Raw genomic sequence first — 18,286 nt, forward strand, 5'->3', positions numbered from 1 at the left:
TTTGATTCACACGTGCGCTACGAACTCGCCGTATACTAAAAGCATAGATTATCAATGTGGCGTGGCGTGGCCTACCATTTTTCTTGTAGCTTCTTTTATACACGTCGATGTTTTCATCAATTATACAATTAACCCACATTAGACCCATAATTTTATTTCAGGAAATAAAAGATTAGATTACCATAAAAACGAAACAGTAATCATTTGTTGGGTCTAATGTCATTTATACATGGAATTTTCAACGTTTTTTCTATCGCCATTCTCGCTCAATTAGAAAAATATCTTGGCGTATATAAAATTGAAATAAAATTCTCTGCCTCTTAAACGACATCAAATGTGCCACAATTGGGTATCACGAATCGTTATATATGATGTGCAGTTAATATTCATATTTTCTTTTATACAGAGGATGCTTCAGTTTTGACAGGAAAAATATTTTCTTGAAAACCCTCTCACTCGGTTATTTTAAAAGGTAACCACGCTTCCCTAGAATATGCAATAAATTAGCATTAAAATTTTTCTTATTCTAACAGCAAGCGTTTCTAGAATGCATTATGGCGAAATGTGGTGTACTCTAGGACCTGGTCACTCCATAATGCTACAGCTACAGGGAGCACAGTACTTTGACAATGGAGTGAAAGACTATTATTATTGATTAGGCGCGGATTTTAAAAGTACAGCTCCTATGCGTGTATAGCAAAAAATTGGAATAGAATGTTTGGAATCATGTAACTAAAGTACTAAATGCATTCTGCAAAATGCGCTCTGACCAATTTATAAAGCATTTCATTAGCTTTAATTTGACATATTGTTTGACATATTTGGAATTATGGTAAATCATTAAATAAAATATTTATTAATTAATCAATTATGTCAATTAATTAAAATTTAATGCAAATATGCATATTTTCTCTGACAGAATTGTAGGATTTGACAAGAGCCATCTTTCTTGTAAGTTTGATTCTTATAACATACCGGTATCGTATTGCGTCCCGTTATAGTTGCAGAAAAAAATACGCGTGCAGGACACACATACGCACACATCCCCACACACACACCCAGAGGATCGTACCGTTTTACAATCGTATAACATTCATTGGCGCTAGTAGTAGTAAATTTCAATTTTCTTTGCTTTACCTCACTTGTTCTGCTCAAAATTAAAAGGGACATATCTAGCTGACAGTAAAAGCTTACATTTTATGGAAATTATGTTTAACTATTTGCTTAAACAGCACAAAACAGATAAAGCAGACAAATTTACTATACATAGGCCTATACATGTATGGTATCATGCCAGGGACTGTTTAAGAATATAACATTAGATTTATGATATTTACTTCGAGGACTGTTATATATCAAAAATGTGAAAAATATCAAATTTTAATAATTTGTCATAAAATTTGTATTATATCGTGAATTTCAAACAATGAAATTTATTTGATATCAGAAAGACATTCTTCGTATTCAGAATGCAATTCGATATGTCTAATGTGCTCTCATGTCCCACACAAAATACTATCGAAACGCTCAAAACGCTCATTCCAGATCCCTTAATTTGGTTGATTTTCTTTTCTTGTTTTCTTTCTTTATTTTTCTTTGATTTATATTGCCAGGGTAAGGAGAGGGAACTAAAGGTCCATTCAGTGATTTTTTTTTTTTTTTCATCCCGACGATCGTAAAAATCATCAAAATTCAGATTTTGGATACTAGACTGCGGAACTCAGTCTTCAATGATAGTCAGTAATTTTTATATTTTGGACATTATTATGACTATCATTTGAGGACTGAGTTCTTATGATCCGAGGAGCAGTTTCAGACAATTGCTTAGGATTATTGGGGCAGAGGTTATCTTTTGAATTCTTTCATGACCACTGAAGCATAGTCAAACCTGTCAAGGACACTCAGCGTGAATTGAAAGACCATGTCACTCGCCACAAAAGAATGTCAAAGGTCATAAAACACCACTTTTGTGTCTTCTGCTATCTAAAGGCCTATGGCTGATTTTGTACCTTTCGTCATTGTCATAGATGTGCTAACATAGCTTGCTAGTGCAGTGGTTCAGCCGAAAACCGTGTATCTAAGACAAAAAATAATGCATTTACGTGAGTCTGTAATTTATATACCGGTACTGACAGTATATAAATTAGCTACATGTATTTGAATGGGGCTTCAACTTCGTCAATACTGTCGTTTTCCTGTTTTGTTTTTTTGCCATTTGTTTTCATCAAAAAATTTATAAACGTAACAATTTGATTTTTTTTTCACTTTCGCTGGGATCACTGAATGGGACTTTATAGCGCGGATTATTCAAAACTTGTTTTTACCTACTGCTATATAGTATTAATCCGATTATTACATAACTTTGCCAGCGTATTCAAGACATAGGTTATGTAGGGATAAACTGTACATGGGTATAGAAGCCCTGCATGCTTTTATCGATTGGCTCCAAACAAAGGATTTGAACCGGTGTCCTTCACCGTAATCACGGCGCAGTAGCCTACAGTCCATTCAATCAAATGTTGTCAGTGTGCGAGACGAACGATGTATAAATCTGGAGGTCACATCATCACTTATCATGCTTATTGTAAAAAGTTTGTCCAATGCATATACTGTGTGTATTGTTCCCGGGTATTGTCAATACAGTCAAGCAAACAGGTATTATATTTTGAAAAGGCCGCTATAGTATATTCACAGGGGTGTCTTGAATGGCCAATCATATGGGACATAATCAAATTGCAGTGACTGCTACCTTTGTTACCACATGTCAGTCATCTTGTGATTATTGGACCATGTAAACCTGCAAAAAACGAGCCAAAGTGCAGGCCCTATGTCCATATAGACACGCATTTATCATGTTTATTGTCGGATTAACAACAATTGAGCGCTATAATACACATTATGTTTTTAGGCAAATAAAATTCCAAAATATGGTACGTTTTCTGCTTTTGCTTGCCACGTGGTAGGTCCATATTGAAGTTGCGATTATATCTTCAAATAAGTTTCAAATGGATTCCATCAAGACAAGTGGCCGAGTGGTCTAAGGCGCTAGGCTCATAGAGCATATCCAAAGCGGCGTGGTGCGCCGTGAGTTCGAACCTCGCCTCTGCCGAACTTTAACTTTTTTTTAAATTTCATATTGGGGAAATGTGACTGGGGGAATTTATGTATGGCGTGGAGTGGTGTGGAGCAAAGCGGATACAATCATTTGTGAGTTGTGACCATAAAGCCACCCCACCACTACTACCACCAAAGTATAGGCATGTCTTAGTCAAAGTTTGCGAAGATTTCAAAATGCAATAAAATTTGCGGTCTTATACACATGTGACCTAAGTGTTCGCGACGAATAAATTCTATATTTAATTAAACGGATTTTTTCCAAAAAGAAACAGAAAAAGGGCCATTGACTAATGACCGCCGAAACATAAATAATCTCTCAAATTCGAATAATTTCTTAAACGCGAATAATGTTGGGGTACACAATTAAAACATTAATTTCTCAAATCACTCTGAACGCTGGTCACAGCATCTTTTGTTATGCATAGTCGCGCAAAAAGTCGATCGATGCATGTTGAAATCAGCATAATTCAGAAATACACCTTTTTGCTTTGAAATTAATTTTCTCGGTCAAATATAAAGCAATATATTTTTTCCTTCAGTAATGTTAGTTAAAAACATAGTTCTTGGATATACATTAAAAAAAATCCCGATGTTAAAATTAGGCATGAAATTGTGTCTTTTACTGTAAGATTTTTGATTTTTATAGACCTTAATTTCGCCCGCGAGCTTTTTGCGGAATTTATGTTTTAGCGTTTCAAACTAATATAATTCGCTAAAGAAGGATATTTTCCACCTCTGTAAGGCACATCGTGTGGGTCTATATATTATAGTTTTGTCAGAATATCCGTTTTGATTTCTCCTTTTTCCACTTGTGACTCCCAAAATGTCCAACCAGTGCTTCATTCCTAATATAACCAGCAGAAATAATAGAAATTTTTTATTGTGGCTTGCAAAATCATCCATCCATGGGTACATTCGCGAGTTGATATTGACCAAATTTGTTGTCGGAATTGAAAAATGGTGCAATTGAAACCAACATTCTGACAAAACTATGACATATAGCCCATTATGGTGTGCTTTAGAAAGTTAGGAAATATCTTTCGTCAGCGAATTATGTTACTTTGAAAAGCAAAAACGTTAACCCCAGAAAAAGCTCGCGGGGCAAAATGAAGCCTGTGAAAATCGAAAATCTTATAGAAGCCTAAATTTTACACCAGGGTTTGAAAAAAATATACGGTACAGTACCAAGCATTATAGTTTTCTTCTGACATTTACCGAAGAAAGGAAAATTATTGCTTTTCATTTGACCGAGAAAATTATTGCGTGAAAAGGTGTAACTAAAAATTTTGCTTATTTCAACACCGAATTCGATCGTTTCAAGCGCCTAATTAAGTGACCGAGTGGGTCTTGTTGAACAATAGGCATCGACTGACTAGCGTTCAGCCTGCAATTAGATTAAATCTACAACGTGATTATTTTTGGTCTAACAAAATAATTGATTCAATGCCAGTATTAATTTATCCAGCACAATGAATGAATGTCTCCAGCACGATGTAATTTATCCAATGTGATGGAGAAATTTATTCATAGTGGTGGTGAAATTAATGCCGTTGTTCTTGGAGAATTTATTTATTTCACCTTGCGCCAATACAAATTCATATTAATTTTGTAGAAATTGATTATTCGAATTGGAGAAATTCGTAATGTTGTGCGATAACTTATTGTTGGAGAAATTGGCGGTGTGTTTGATGTATTACTACATGTAGTATCAAAATAATTTACATAAACACACTTATTCTTAGCGCATATCATCAATCATGCATGAGCATGATTATATGAATGGTGATACTACGGTAGAAATTGTAAGATTCCAATGTCGTGTATTGTAGATTTTAAAGTTCAAATTACAGAAAGGGGCTCAGTGGCGTAGCGTCATGGCGGGGTGGGGGGGGGCATGTGTACCCCAGCGATTGCAAACTTTGGTAATTACCAAATAGGATGCAATTTGCTTGACTTGAGTCCCAAACATAGGAAAATTTCCAAAACAATGGCTTGTGCCCCCCCCCCCCCCATCATGGTCGGTTCCCCCAATATGATGACCCATGCACGCTACGCCACTGAAATTCTCGTTGATATTAATGTGAGGTCTTGAGGAACTATAGCTTATGGCAAAAAAAGGGGGGTGTTAGGAACTAAACATAAGGACAGGGGACGACGGGCCACGGAACCCCATTTTGGTCCGCCAATCGGAGAAATTCGAGGATTTATACTAATTTTTACTCATTTTCTATCCATCTACCCTGGGATGCTGGCCGCCGTGATATTGTAGATGTTAGGCTCTTTTTTCTTTTTCTTTTTTTTTTTGTAATCCTTGAATCCCCAACCTCACGCTAGCTGAACAAAATTCGACTATAGCCTACGCCACGTCAATGATGCCCGTATTGCAGAAAACCCCATTGCAATTGAACATTTTAGTGTTTCCAAAACAATAGGCAACAAAAGAAATTATATTTCCTTTGTTTAGCAATATCTAAATCAATATTTCCGACTGATTTTACTTGATCACATCACAATTGTCTTCCATCAAGTCATGTCTAGCCTGAAAACACAAAATGAAGACGTGTCTTTAGAATCGGCTTCTAACTGACACCGTTTTTAGAAGACACAAAATCAAGACGTGTCTTTAGAATCGGCTTCCAACTGATACCGTTCTTAGACATTTTCTTGCGTCATGTGCGTAGATGCGTGACTTTGTGTCTTGTTTCACACGCGATTCTGTTTCTGTTGTTGAAGACATGTCTCATTGCAAGACACAATTACCAAGACGTGTTTTAAGGCTTTCGTGATATATCAAGTAGCCTATGCCTATTTGATCAAAGGTAGGTGTAGAGTCTACACTGTAGACGTGGGTCTATGTATGAGGGGTGTTAAGAGTATGTGATGTGCGTGTGTCATGCATGCATTTTTATCTCGGAGAGTAGCCTATTAAGAAAATGTACATCAAATATGTCCAAAGTTCCTTAACCATAGCAATCAGATATACACAGAATGGCATCCTGAACATGCTGGACAGAAACAGGCGAATCAAGTCAAGACCAGAGAAATTCCAACACTGCAAGGAACAATTTGATGTGGTTATTACTGTAGAAGAGAGAGTCTATGACCAAGTTCTAGAAGGTAAAGCCTTTGGGGTGTGTTTTTTTGTCTTGCTCATTTGTCTGTGTCTTCTGTCTTGCTCGTCTTCTGTGAGATATCTTATTTATCTTGTCCTTTCTGTGCTGTTTACATTTGTCTTGTCTTGATTATCTTTGTCGAGTCTTTTTGTCATGTTTATCTTTGTCTTGGCCTTTATAGTCTTTGTCAAAGACTGACTCGAGATAGTGTCGGACTCGCGATCAAGGGGGGGGTTAGACTGCTGCCCTCAGTCGTCAACCGTCTGGATTGACGACTGAGAAAACTACGTGGAAAAAAAGTGACGGATTTTGCAACAGGATTCCTGTGGCATAGAGCATGCGCAGTTGTGTCCAAATTGACCTTTTGACCGAGTTTGTTGTTTTTAGAAGTTCAGAGCGCGATCTTGTCACAGCGGCGCGGTACAGCGACGCGGTACACGGGCGCCGCTAGTCAGTCGCGCTACGGCGCACAACTGAAGTCGCATTGAATAGTTTTCAGAAGTCCGTCATGATATTGGCTGTAAGATAATCAGTCGTCACTACGAAGCATACATAGTCAGGGAGTGAAGGCAGTTTAGGTAGAATTAATTCCTCAATCGACGATTTTTGTATCAATGGATGCAGAGTATATTGTAGTATTGTATAACAAAAATCGACTAAAATCTACTTTGGGCAAATTTTTTTATAACCCCTTGAAAGTTGCACTTATTCTAACTTTGGGCAAGTTTAATTCCGAAGACGTAAATCAAAATACAATTGCGAAGCGTGGTCGCACGCGGCTATCTCGACGGCATTACGCGCTGACACATGAGCGACAAATTTTGCGTATAGTGCGCATACACCGTTTACCGCGCTGACTCACATTTTATTTATTATCCTTCCGCTGACACACGGCTTGCAGCATAGTAAAGTTGATTGCAAATACCACTCACCTGTTTACGTTTGTTTTACCAACGAAATGCGTTTGTTAGTTGGAATCTTCAGCATATTAGCTTACAAGATTATTTCAAAGGTATGTATACAACAGTATGTATTATTAGTTTAAATGATTATAGGCCTATTTAATTACCGTAATTATGCACCTGCGCTGCCTGCTTTATGGAATTAAATATTAATCATTGATAATTTTAGATGCGTAGCATATAGACGGTTCAAAATTGATAAGCTTTTAAAGACCCACAATTGTAATAAATAAGGCCAAGTAGGCCTATTGCTCGTCCGCGTTTTTAAAACAACAAAGAGGAAAAGTTGCTTTTTTTTATTTCTTATTTTGATCGCAAAATCGGTGCAAATGCAAAAAAAACTTATTATACGCTGTTTCAGCGTATATGTCTGTAAAAAGGAAGAGGGTTTAGTTATTTTGTTGTTCTGAGAAGTAGGCCCCCGGGGGGTAGGCCACAAAACCTTCCAAAAGTGTTCATTGCAAGACCTAAAGAAACATCACAACTGAATTTCAAAATAATAAGCTTAGACTAAAATTGAAAAAATCTCAAACAAGGAATCGAGCTGAGACGAGAAACTCTACAACAGGCCTACCGATATATTTATTTAGGCCTGTGTATATTTAACCTACAAATTAAACAGTATACCTGCATTGGGTCTATTTCAAACCATGTAGCAAGAACACGTACAAAATATGACAGCTATATAGTATGTTTTAGATGTACCGTATTTATTTATTTCTTACAGTGGATTTTGTGAAAACAAAATAGGCAAGGTTTACATAGGCCTATTAAAAAAATAATATTTAAATATTGAAGTTACAGCTATAGGCGCTAGGCCTGTACTGTACTGTTGTAACAAATCAACAACCGACTTTATAATATTATATTATAATATATAATTTTGAGATTTACAAACTTAGAAAAACGTACAAAAATGGGATAATTAACCCAGCAAACATTATAATATTGGCCCAGTAATGGCTTAAACCGGTCTACTTCTGGCAATACCGGACACGGCTGACGGTATAACGCCAGTACAAATCCGATACTGGTCAATGTTTGGCCGCCGTTTTCTTACCAGGATAAGCTGTGCCGTACTCGGTCCATTATTGGGCCAATTGAAGACTACCCGAATATGGCATCGAGCCGGCACATACATACTGGTCCAGTTGCGGCAGACACTTGTAGGCCGGGCTTGTAGGCCCCCGAGTGCCGGCCCTGTATTGGCCCAATTTTGCATTAATGTGGGCGTGGTTTTGAAACCCTGACATTTTCTACTATCAAAATACAATATTTGATCAGTATCATCTTCATTTTGAAGGGCCACATGTTATTATTATTATAAAGAAGAGGCAGTGAGTTAACTGAGTTTGCGCTTGTTCCGAATATTTCATTTACTGCCTTGTAAAAAATCTACGTGAGCAAGGCATAATTTTTATCTGATGACACCATAGAATATATATTTCATTTATCAATGGCTCAGTTTTGTGAGCTTGTTTTGTTATCGACCTTTAATACTTCGCACATCAGTTAACACAAATTCAATTGTGCTGAGTGCAAGTAACCTGTAGGTCTCCTTTATAAAGAAGGAGATCTGGTTCAACAGGTGAAACTGACCAATAATGCCTGAACCAACCGGATAATCGAGGAATGAATAGAAGAATATTCCACAGCTAGACGTGGACCAAAATGAAATAAAATAAAAGGACCAAAATTGGACCATTACCGTTTGCTTACGGTTGCATAATGGGAATATATTGGCAATATTATATTGGCCCAGTACAGTATTGAATAAATTGGACCTCTACTGGGCCAATTTCAACCCATTTTGGCCCAGTGCTGGCAATATCTATTGGGCCAGTCGAATGCCCGTGTGCACGACCGTGTCGGACCAATACAGGCTGCCATTCTTGGTCCTTTATAGCAGCTTTTATAGAGCCAGTATCGGGCCGATTGTATAATGTTTGCTGAACAGACATCTTTCACCACTTCCAACAATATAAATAACGTAGGCCTATTTCAGTTGACCACGTGGTCATGCTGGTTGATGGCTTCTTCAGAACACATTATATCTGTAGAATGACCATTTGTTCTCTGCTTTCCCCCGTGGGATTTCCATGATATGAATTTCATGAGTTTCGTGAGTCCCCCGTGAAGCATTATAAAACCAATGGTCATTTTCAAGCCATGCAGCCAAGATATGAATTAAGAGACGACAGTCTGGACCTGTGTGAGTAGAAACTTGGATTTGTCAACGGTCAATCATAACAATCTATACGTTATTTTACTTCATTCCCACCGTTTACAATTGACCCTATATATGTTTTGAATTTACAATTGGCCATATACATTTTGAATTTACATAGGCCTATGTTGATTTTGCAGCACGGGAACAACGATGTATACTCTCACAATCGTCAGCAGGGCCTTTTAGAAAAGTAGCCTAGTCTAAATACTGCATGCAAATCCACGCCTAGTTTTTCAAATCATCTGCAACCGCCAATTCTATCATAAAGTAAAACGGAATAGAGGTCCTAATTATGATAGGCCTACTATAATAATCCCAGCAAACACAAAACGTTTTCGATATTATTCGCAAAAGGTTCGAAAAGGTTTATATAAAGCATACACTAGAAAAGGTAGGCCTATAAATCGTGTTCATAACCAATGGCGGCACCAGAAGAATCTGGTGTAGGCTATAGGCCTATATACTTTAAGATCTTTTTCACAAAGTCAGATAGGCCTACATTTTCTACGGAAAGAAATATAATTACATTATGGCCGGGCGTTCCTCCAGCTATTAAGTTTGTTTTTGTTTAGACCCTAATCGTATGCACAAACAAGTTAGACCTGGTCTAAAGTTAGACCTGGGTTAAAGTGGAATTTAGTTCCATCAGGAATGGCCCTTTACTAGCTCGTATTTCTTTCCCCAAGGCCCGTCATTTTTAGATACACAGTCATGACAGTAAAAATTTGACCATAAAGTAGGCCTATACGGTAAAATGCCCATAATCATGTAAAAATAGGCGTAGAGTAGAAATCACTTATGTCTTACGGTAAAATACCTGGCAATTTTGTTGGCAACAGTATACCGTTAAAATTACTGTTGTTTTACATTTAAACACAATATATTTGGACAATACGGCTGTTTACCCGGGCTGTTTACTACCGTAGGCCTATTTAAAAATCGAAGATGCAACACTTTACACACCCACCCACCCCAAAAAAATTAAACAACTACAGTCTAAACGGTACTAACATGCCTATTTTTAGTGAAATAGTATTTCATTTTTACGGTAAATAACGTAAAGTTTACGGGAAAGTCCCGAAAATAACGGTAATATTTTACAGTGTATAGGCCTACTGTTATCATTATACGAACAACGAATCGTGGTTACGTGACGTTTTAGGACCGTTTTATTCTTAGTTACGATATTAAAAGAATAACTAAAAGTAATTAAAAGTTTTTACCTTTTATGGAACTCCCGTCATTTAAGGGCACACTATAACAGGTGACAATCACAGGGCAATTATAGCCGGAAATCAATGCAAGCCGTCAATCAATTACATGTCAATCAATTAGTCACCGACTTTGTGTGTTGTGTGCATGGCGTGACGCTGTGGTTTAAATTCGGTTTTACGCAGTACGCAACGCCAATACGCTCACTTATAGCGCGCACGCAAATACAAAACGATAAGCGCGGACGCATTGACCATGTTTGCGAAAATGCGGCTTACAGTCGGAAACGTTCGTGATTTGTTCATTTTTACTGAAAAATAGTGATTTTCAAATGCCTGTAGATTTTTTTGCCCAGGGTGGATTTTGGCCGATTTTGGATATGTGATTGAATATTTAAAGCCACGTCTACCAGTACAAAAATTGTCGATTGAGGAATTAATTCCAGCAGACACCCTATCTTGGGCTCTCACTCCCTCACTAACACAGTACATGCGAAGTGTAGACGGCTGATTGGAATTAGTCTAGGGGGGGTGAGCGGCGAAGCGGCGAATTCGAGCCGCGAAGCGTCTCGCGGCGAGTCACCACTATGGTTTCCGAGAGTGTGTGGTTCCCAGTATATAGGCCTAGTTTCTCTCCCTATGGATAATATAGATACACGGTCTGTAACACATGCAGACTATGGCCGTTATGACCTTTTTGTCCCGCTCTTGTCCTGATTTTGTTGTCGTGTCTTTTTTGTCGTGTTTCTCTTTACCTTGTCCTTTGTGTCTTGTGTACGCCCTTGTCCTGTTTATCTTTGTCGTGTCCACATTTTTATCACGTTTATCTGTGCCGTCCGTTTTCTGTTTACATTTACCTTGTCCTTTAAGTCTGATGTACGCTCTTGACCTTTTTATCCTCGCCCAGTGTCCTTTTTCTGTTTACCATTGCCTTGTCCTTTATGTCCTGTGTACACTCTTGTCCTTTGTCCCGTTTACCTTTGTATTTTCCTGTCCCCGGGGTCCTGTTTACTTTCATGTTTGTCCTGTTTATCTTTTTCTTGTCCTGTCCTTGTTTTCATTTTCTTTTCCATTTTGTCATGTTTACATTTGTCTTGTCCTTTTTGTATTGTCTGTCCTTCTTTATTTCGTCTGCTGCTCTTGTTAATGTCATGTTGCGTCCCTTGTCCAGCGCATAAGGCAGATGTCCTTTCGTTGATCCATGGTTCAGTGAGCCACTGAATATTCGAGTCAAATATTTTGGCGCCTCTAATTACGATACTCATTGTTTGTCACAAGTTGCTTTCATTTTGTTCTTATATTTTCCTTTGTTCTCTATCTGCAGATTTCAACAACAGAGAACAAGACTCCCAAACTCCCGTCCATGTTATCAACATAGAGATCCAGGATAACCACGATGAAGCCACACTAGGGGCTTTCCTGATCTACGAGTTGTGCCAATTGGTAATAAGAATATTCTATTTGGTGGAAAAGTGGCAAAAATAAAAAATACAATTCAAGTTAAAGACGTGAATTTTAAATTAATTAGACTCGCTATTTTAATTTACGTGCAAGGTGCTGAAGATCGCCTCACAAAATGGAAATGATGCATGGTGATCCGAGTTCAAACAAAATCCTAAATATAATACGCTTTTCTCTGAAAGGTTCAGAGTATAAACTGATCGGTAAATACTGTTGTAGTCCACTAATCATGCTAATGTATGGTATATTGGACGGTGGGCCGGGGAAAGTTAGCCTGTATAGGGCCTATTTGCAAGATCATCCATGACTTAAGGTGAAATAAACCTGCTCTTGTTACTGTCTGGCCTGCTGTTTCCCTGGGAAATAAGCATTTCCAATTTGTGCCTTTAAAGAACTCGTCATATTTCGTGGAGCATTAAACATAGAATCAAAATGCGTGAATAATGTTCACCCCACGGTCTTGCAGGAGAATCGACCATTTCTCGCAAAGCTAGTTTCCAAGAATCTTAAGGGGTACTACACCCCTGGCCTATTTTGTGCCTATTTTTGCATTTTTCTCAAAAATTATAGCACATGGTGACAAGTAAGATATGTATATTATAGGGGCAAGGACTACAACTACTGTACTGAAAATTCAGCAACTCAAAGCAAGTAGTTATTGATTTATTGATCAAATATTGGTTTTCCCTCATTTTTGACTGTAACTCCACAACTGTTGTCTGTGCTGAAATAAAATTTCTAGTGTAGTATTTGTAGTCCTTGCCCCTATAATATACATATCTTACTTGTCCACAATGCACTATAATTTTTGAAATAAATGCAAAAATAGGCACAAAATTGGGCAGGGGTGTAGTACCCCCTTAATCACGCGTAAGTGTCACCGAATTTTGAATTGGGTTTGAACCATTTCCCCCGAAGTTAACTTTTAATTCCAGTTTTCTTTTTTTTTCCCTCCAGCTTGAAAACGCTCAAGACTTAGAAGATGACCTGGACGACCTGCTACAAGAGTTTGAACCACGTGCTGAAAGAGACATTCTACATTCTGTCTGTTTTTACTGATGATGACAATTTTTGAGATTCAGAAACATTTTTGTCTATCTGTCCTTCATGTACCGTAAGCATACACGAAATTAGCCTATTGCCAAGACTCCATTTTATGGCTTAGACAGCTTTATTCCGTAGCCTGTAGCCTATATGTAATATTCAGCTGGCTTGATACTAGGCTAACTCCTGAGTATGCTTACATGAAGGTAATAGCGACATTTTATGGATATAGACACTATATATTTTTATGAGCATTATGTAACGGTTGAAGAAAACGATTTTTTTATAAGAAACATGTCAAAGGGATCCGTTTCCGTTAATTGACGCTGTGATTTTTCGAAATTTTTGTTGTCAACTATACACTCTTACCAAAATGGTTTTAAGTAGGCCTATGTTCTGTGAAGGCTAGAACCGGTTCCATGACCTATAAAGATCAGATAGAACTATTTTCGAGAATCATTTTCTCTTGGGAGTTCTACCTAAAGGACATCCAAGAACCCCTTTTTTCTAAGAGTGTATAACAGTAGGGTACGTTTGATCATTGTGGGACGTCAGGAGTGGGCGGTACGCTGTAACATCTCCCGATTCCATAAATTGCAGAAGTACTTTAGTTGCCAGTTTTATATCGCGGGTGACATCATTTCATAGCAAGGTTTATAATTATCGTTTTCAGTAAATCCGATTGCGGGTAGACCTCTGATGTTGTCACATCGATATGCGCACATCGTTACTGCGAACTTCGAACGATAACATCAAATGACGACATCTCGGGTATACCCGCAAAGGCTTATGGGATTTAGCGAAAAGGTGAATTGAAATTCAGGCATAGAGAGAAGTCTTTTTGAGAAAAAAAGTTCATTGATAAGACTGGAAAATGGAAAATTATTCCCGCCGCAATTTTGATGGGTGTACAGCATACCCAAACAAACAAATACGTCAATTGCCATAGGATTGTTGGGATGGGGCGTAACTACTCAGGCGGCGGATGACATGATCGAGCCGGCAACTTGTGAAACCGCCTGGCCGTATGGCATTTTCCATATGTAGTCGGTTAGTTTTGTGGGGTTCATTATCGAACCCCAACGGTTTTAGCTTGTATTTATATTATTTATTAACATAGATAGGCCTATTTGTTTGTGATATTTCAAACGTTTTAAAATTTCAAAATAATCCCATTCAGTTACACGGTTGACGATGAAAATTTACTGAATTTAGAGAATGCAATGCGGCCACCACCTGTAACTACTGTTTGAAAAAAATAGGTGTCTCTACGTACACGAACAAAAACGCGTAGTAGCGTTGAGGAAAGGTAAGGAAGAACAAAAGGGCCCGACAAAATGAAGCAAATAATTGTCATTTTGACACCCTCACCTACCACCGACCATCACTAACTTGTCCTCCGCTCGCGCTTGATACGCAACTGAACAGTCGGACCAGAAACCAGAGATGGATTGACCTCCCAGCAGACACAAAACGTTTTTCCAATGACATTTTTAAAAGTTGCTAATTTTGTAAGAGTTAACAATAACATTTTGACAGCTCTATAATTTTGTTTTGATACAATCCGACATTTAATGTTATCAAAACGAAATGTTTTCAACACGTCCTGAAAACATTTTGCGTTTGCTGGGGTTATTGGATAGCAACGTTGACACAGTATTTTTGTGGGACCGGAGAGCACATCAGACATAGGCCTACCGGTATCGAATTGCATTCGGAATACGAGGATTGTCCTTCTGATATCATTTTTTTTATTATTCGCGATATAATACAAATTTTATGGCAAATTATTAAATTTTGATATTTAACAGTCTTCGAAGTAAACTTCGGTAAGTCTAATGATATGTTCTTAAAGTGTAGGCTATGTAGCTGGGATGGAAAAGCCGACCATCAATTGAAAATTTTGACCTTTCATTATTGAAGATATACATTTTTTCCCTAAAAAGACCCAAATGTTTATTTTGGGGGGAAAATCTATAAGCCTATCTTCAATACGAACGGTCCAAATTTTCATATGATCGACGGCTTTTCATCCCAGCTGCATACACTTTAACTTTAAGTACCTATTATTAGGTTCGTTACTCATGTCCCACCAAAAATACTGTGCAATGAACGTTGCTATCCGATCCTTAACGTAAACAGCCCTTTAACATTTTGACAGCTAGCTTTTTAAAAATATACTTTCTACGAAAAGGACGAGCCTACCACGGGGCTAAGTGGCCCAGGGGTCAAGAATCTAAATACTCACGATCTAGAGGGGGCCAAAAGTGATGTCTATAAGTGTGTGATTCATTTGACCAAATTATATTTGAGCTTTAAAAGTGCTCAATTTTGTGAGTTGTGCGCGAATTTGTTCCAATTTCAACCATATTTGACCATTTTTAGCTTCAAAATTACAAATTTTTCGCGCGCATGCGGATAGTCATGCTGCCGTGCCTTGGTGTCGGCCAGCAAAAAGGTAAATCCGGCCCTGGCTGTTACTTTTCACACTAGAAATGTTGAAAAATTCCTTAAAACCTTTCAATGCAGTTTGGGGCCTCACCTTAACCATGTTAAAAATGAATAGGCCTACACAGTGGCGTGTGCAAAAATGAAACGTGAGCACTTTAACCATGTTAACTGTTTATCCAGTTTGCCTTTTAGGGGTAGGCCTATATTAGTTGGGGGGCCAGCAAACACAAAGCGTTATCATGGTTATAAACGCGTTTTGGCTTTGGTCAAAATGTTTTAATAACATTTTGACCAAACCAGTACGCATTTATTAAACGTTTTATATGAAAAAAAAACACTTAAAAATTAAATATTTAAAATATTGTCAAAATGTTATTGCAAAACGTTTCTTGTCAAACGTTTATGCAAAGTAACAATAAGAATTTCATAACATCAAGACCAGTCAAAACGTACGTTTCTGGACATTTCCTCTACCATTGCACTGCAAAAACAGCAGAGCAACACTTAATAAACACTTCATAAACACTTGTTTGTACAGTGAAGGTATAGGGGTGTTAATTTACAAACACCAAAACACGTTTAGAAATATGAAGATGTTTATGTTTTTTAACACAAGTGTTGCTCTGCTGCTTTTGCAGTGTGGTTGACTTCATCAGCAGTGTTGAAGTCCTGGGTGTGAAATTCGACTTAATGTTATGGATAAAAGCAGACGTGATGAATGTTAAGACTTGATGAAATTCAAGGAATTTAAGTATTTTGACCACAATTAATAACATTACGTTGGAATATTTTTCATCAAGTTTTCAAGTGATGTTTTATGAATGTTATTGAAACGTTTTATTAGGCTATAACCCAACCCGACATTTAAACGTTTTATGTGAAACGTTTTGTGTTTGCTGGGGGTGTCGAGACCTGGCAAGACCACACCGTAACCGCTCTGCACACAATGTGTTTAGCATTCATTTGCATGCGAACATGACTGTATAAATACTAAACATGTTTCGAGTACCGCGTATACCAGTTGATTTAGTCGCAAAATATGTTGATTTTGCACCCCCCCCCTTCCACCTGCAATTTACTCCCATCTGAAAAAACCCACAAATGACATAGGGGAGAGCGGGGAGTATTCGCCCTAGGGCCAGGTTCGCCAGCCACCCATTGTTTCTCAGCACTACAGCTATCGGGGAATTTGGTGATGGCAAAATTAGGCGACATAGGTCATTATAAACTTCTTATATTAGCTATGCGGCATATAGGGACGTGTTCATCGAATTGCAGCCAAAACAAAAAAATTACACCAAAATGTAATTTTTTCTTGCATTTAATTAATGGGTTCTTTCGAAAAAGATACAAAAAATTAGAAGAAAAATAATTATATTTTGTGAATTTAAGGGCCTATAGAAACAAATGGATCACAAATTTGTTAAGAACTTTTGGAAAGAGGGCTTAGTGGTGACAATAGAACACAGGCCCGTACGCAGAATTTCACTTGAGGGGTGCTGATTTTGACAAAGTGGACTTTTTTCCAGGGGGGGGGGGGCGATTTTGTAAAAAGTGGACTTCCCAAAATTTTGACCTTTTTTGTCCAAAAAAGCGTAAATAAGCTGATTTTTTTGATCGCTACGCTCTCAAATGCTGAAATTTTGGGACTTTTTGTATGCTTTTCGAAATTGTGGTACCACCCCCCCCCCCCCCCCATACAAAAAGAAATGGTTGAGAACTCGGAGTTGAAAAATGGAGGTCAATGTGAACGCCCATTTTAGTTTGGCTACAACAGTGTATTAATTTCTATAGTTGGGGTTGTGCTCTTTGGGTGGTATAAAGTAAGATTGGGGTATAGATGCCAAATTGGATGTTCCTCCTTGGCCAATTCGGGTATATGAAGGTCAAAGTTTACCTTGGGATAAAAATTCAAAACTGCTCAAACTCAAATATACCTCTTGTCACACAGATTCAGAAAATGTGTACCGGTAGTTTGAACTATGTACAACTTATCCTTCACGAGCAAAACGATCCCAAGTTAAAGTTTGGCCTCTATAGCTCCTGGGCTCTATACAGTCGTCAAAACATAGGCCTACTCTATATAATTTTGATGAAACTTTTCTCAGTGGTTTGTGACAATTCAAATAAAGAATAGTTTCTGCTGTCAAGAATGGTTCGTTAGACCTACTATGGTACACATAGACCTAATGATACGCTGTTGCCCATTGAGTCATATATTGTAGGCCTATACGCCCACTAATGAGTAGGCCTATTATAAAATAGACGGCAATATTATAAGGACGCCAGCGGTCGCTGTTTCTATTGATCTTGACCTTTGACCGTGCTATATGATTCAAGGAAACAACACATTTAGGAGGTAGTGCAAACTATTCTTTGTTAGAATTCCAATGTTTCATAACAAAAGGATTAAACAGACCTATAGGTCATTTGATATTTATTCTATTACCTGTCATTTTCATCGTCAGTGTAAATAAAAAAGAAAGTGTGAACCTTGATGTGAATTCGAATGTGATCTTTATTTTTGTGAAAAAGCATGAGTGGACACATGTGGTACCACTGTGATTCCTGTGCGGTTTTCTACCCAACAAAATCGCACAAAATGGCGACCCCCAGTACAAAGAAAACGCCCTCTCCAACAAAATGGCGACCCACAGTAGGCCTACAAAGAAAACGCCCTCTCTAACAAGATTTAAA

At 37.8% G+C, this 18,286-nt stretch overlaps 1 protein-coding gene across 1 annotated transcript in view; it reads left to right on the forward strand.

Annotated features, from left to right (window-relative positions):
• Positions 1-13,458, forward strand: part of LOC140156974 (RNA polymerase II subunit A C-terminal domain phosphatase SSU72-like) — a 34,609-nt gene extending 21,151 nt beyond the window's left edge. The window contains exons 3-5 of the mRNA XM_072180023.1: positions 6,095-6,234; positions 11,958-12,076; positions 13,052-13,458. Of these exons, the coding sequence (XP_072036124.1) occupies positions 6,095-6,234; positions 11,958-12,076; positions 13,052-13,153 (361 nt within the window). The 3' untranslated portion in view covers positions 13,154-13,458. The remainder of the gene's footprint in view (positions 1-6,094; positions 6,235-11,957; positions 12,077-13,051) is intronic.
• Positions 13,459-18,286: the final 4,828 nt, after the last annotated feature.

The sequence above is a fragment of the Amphiura filiformis genome, chromosome 7, assembly GCF_039555335.1.
Source record: "Amphiura filiformis chromosome 7, Afil_fr2py, whole genome shotgun sequence".
In the NCBI taxonomy this organism is placed as follows: domain Eukaryota; kingdom Metazoa; phylum Echinodermata; class Ophiuroidea; order Amphilepidida; family Amphiuridae; genus Amphiura; species Amphiura filiformis.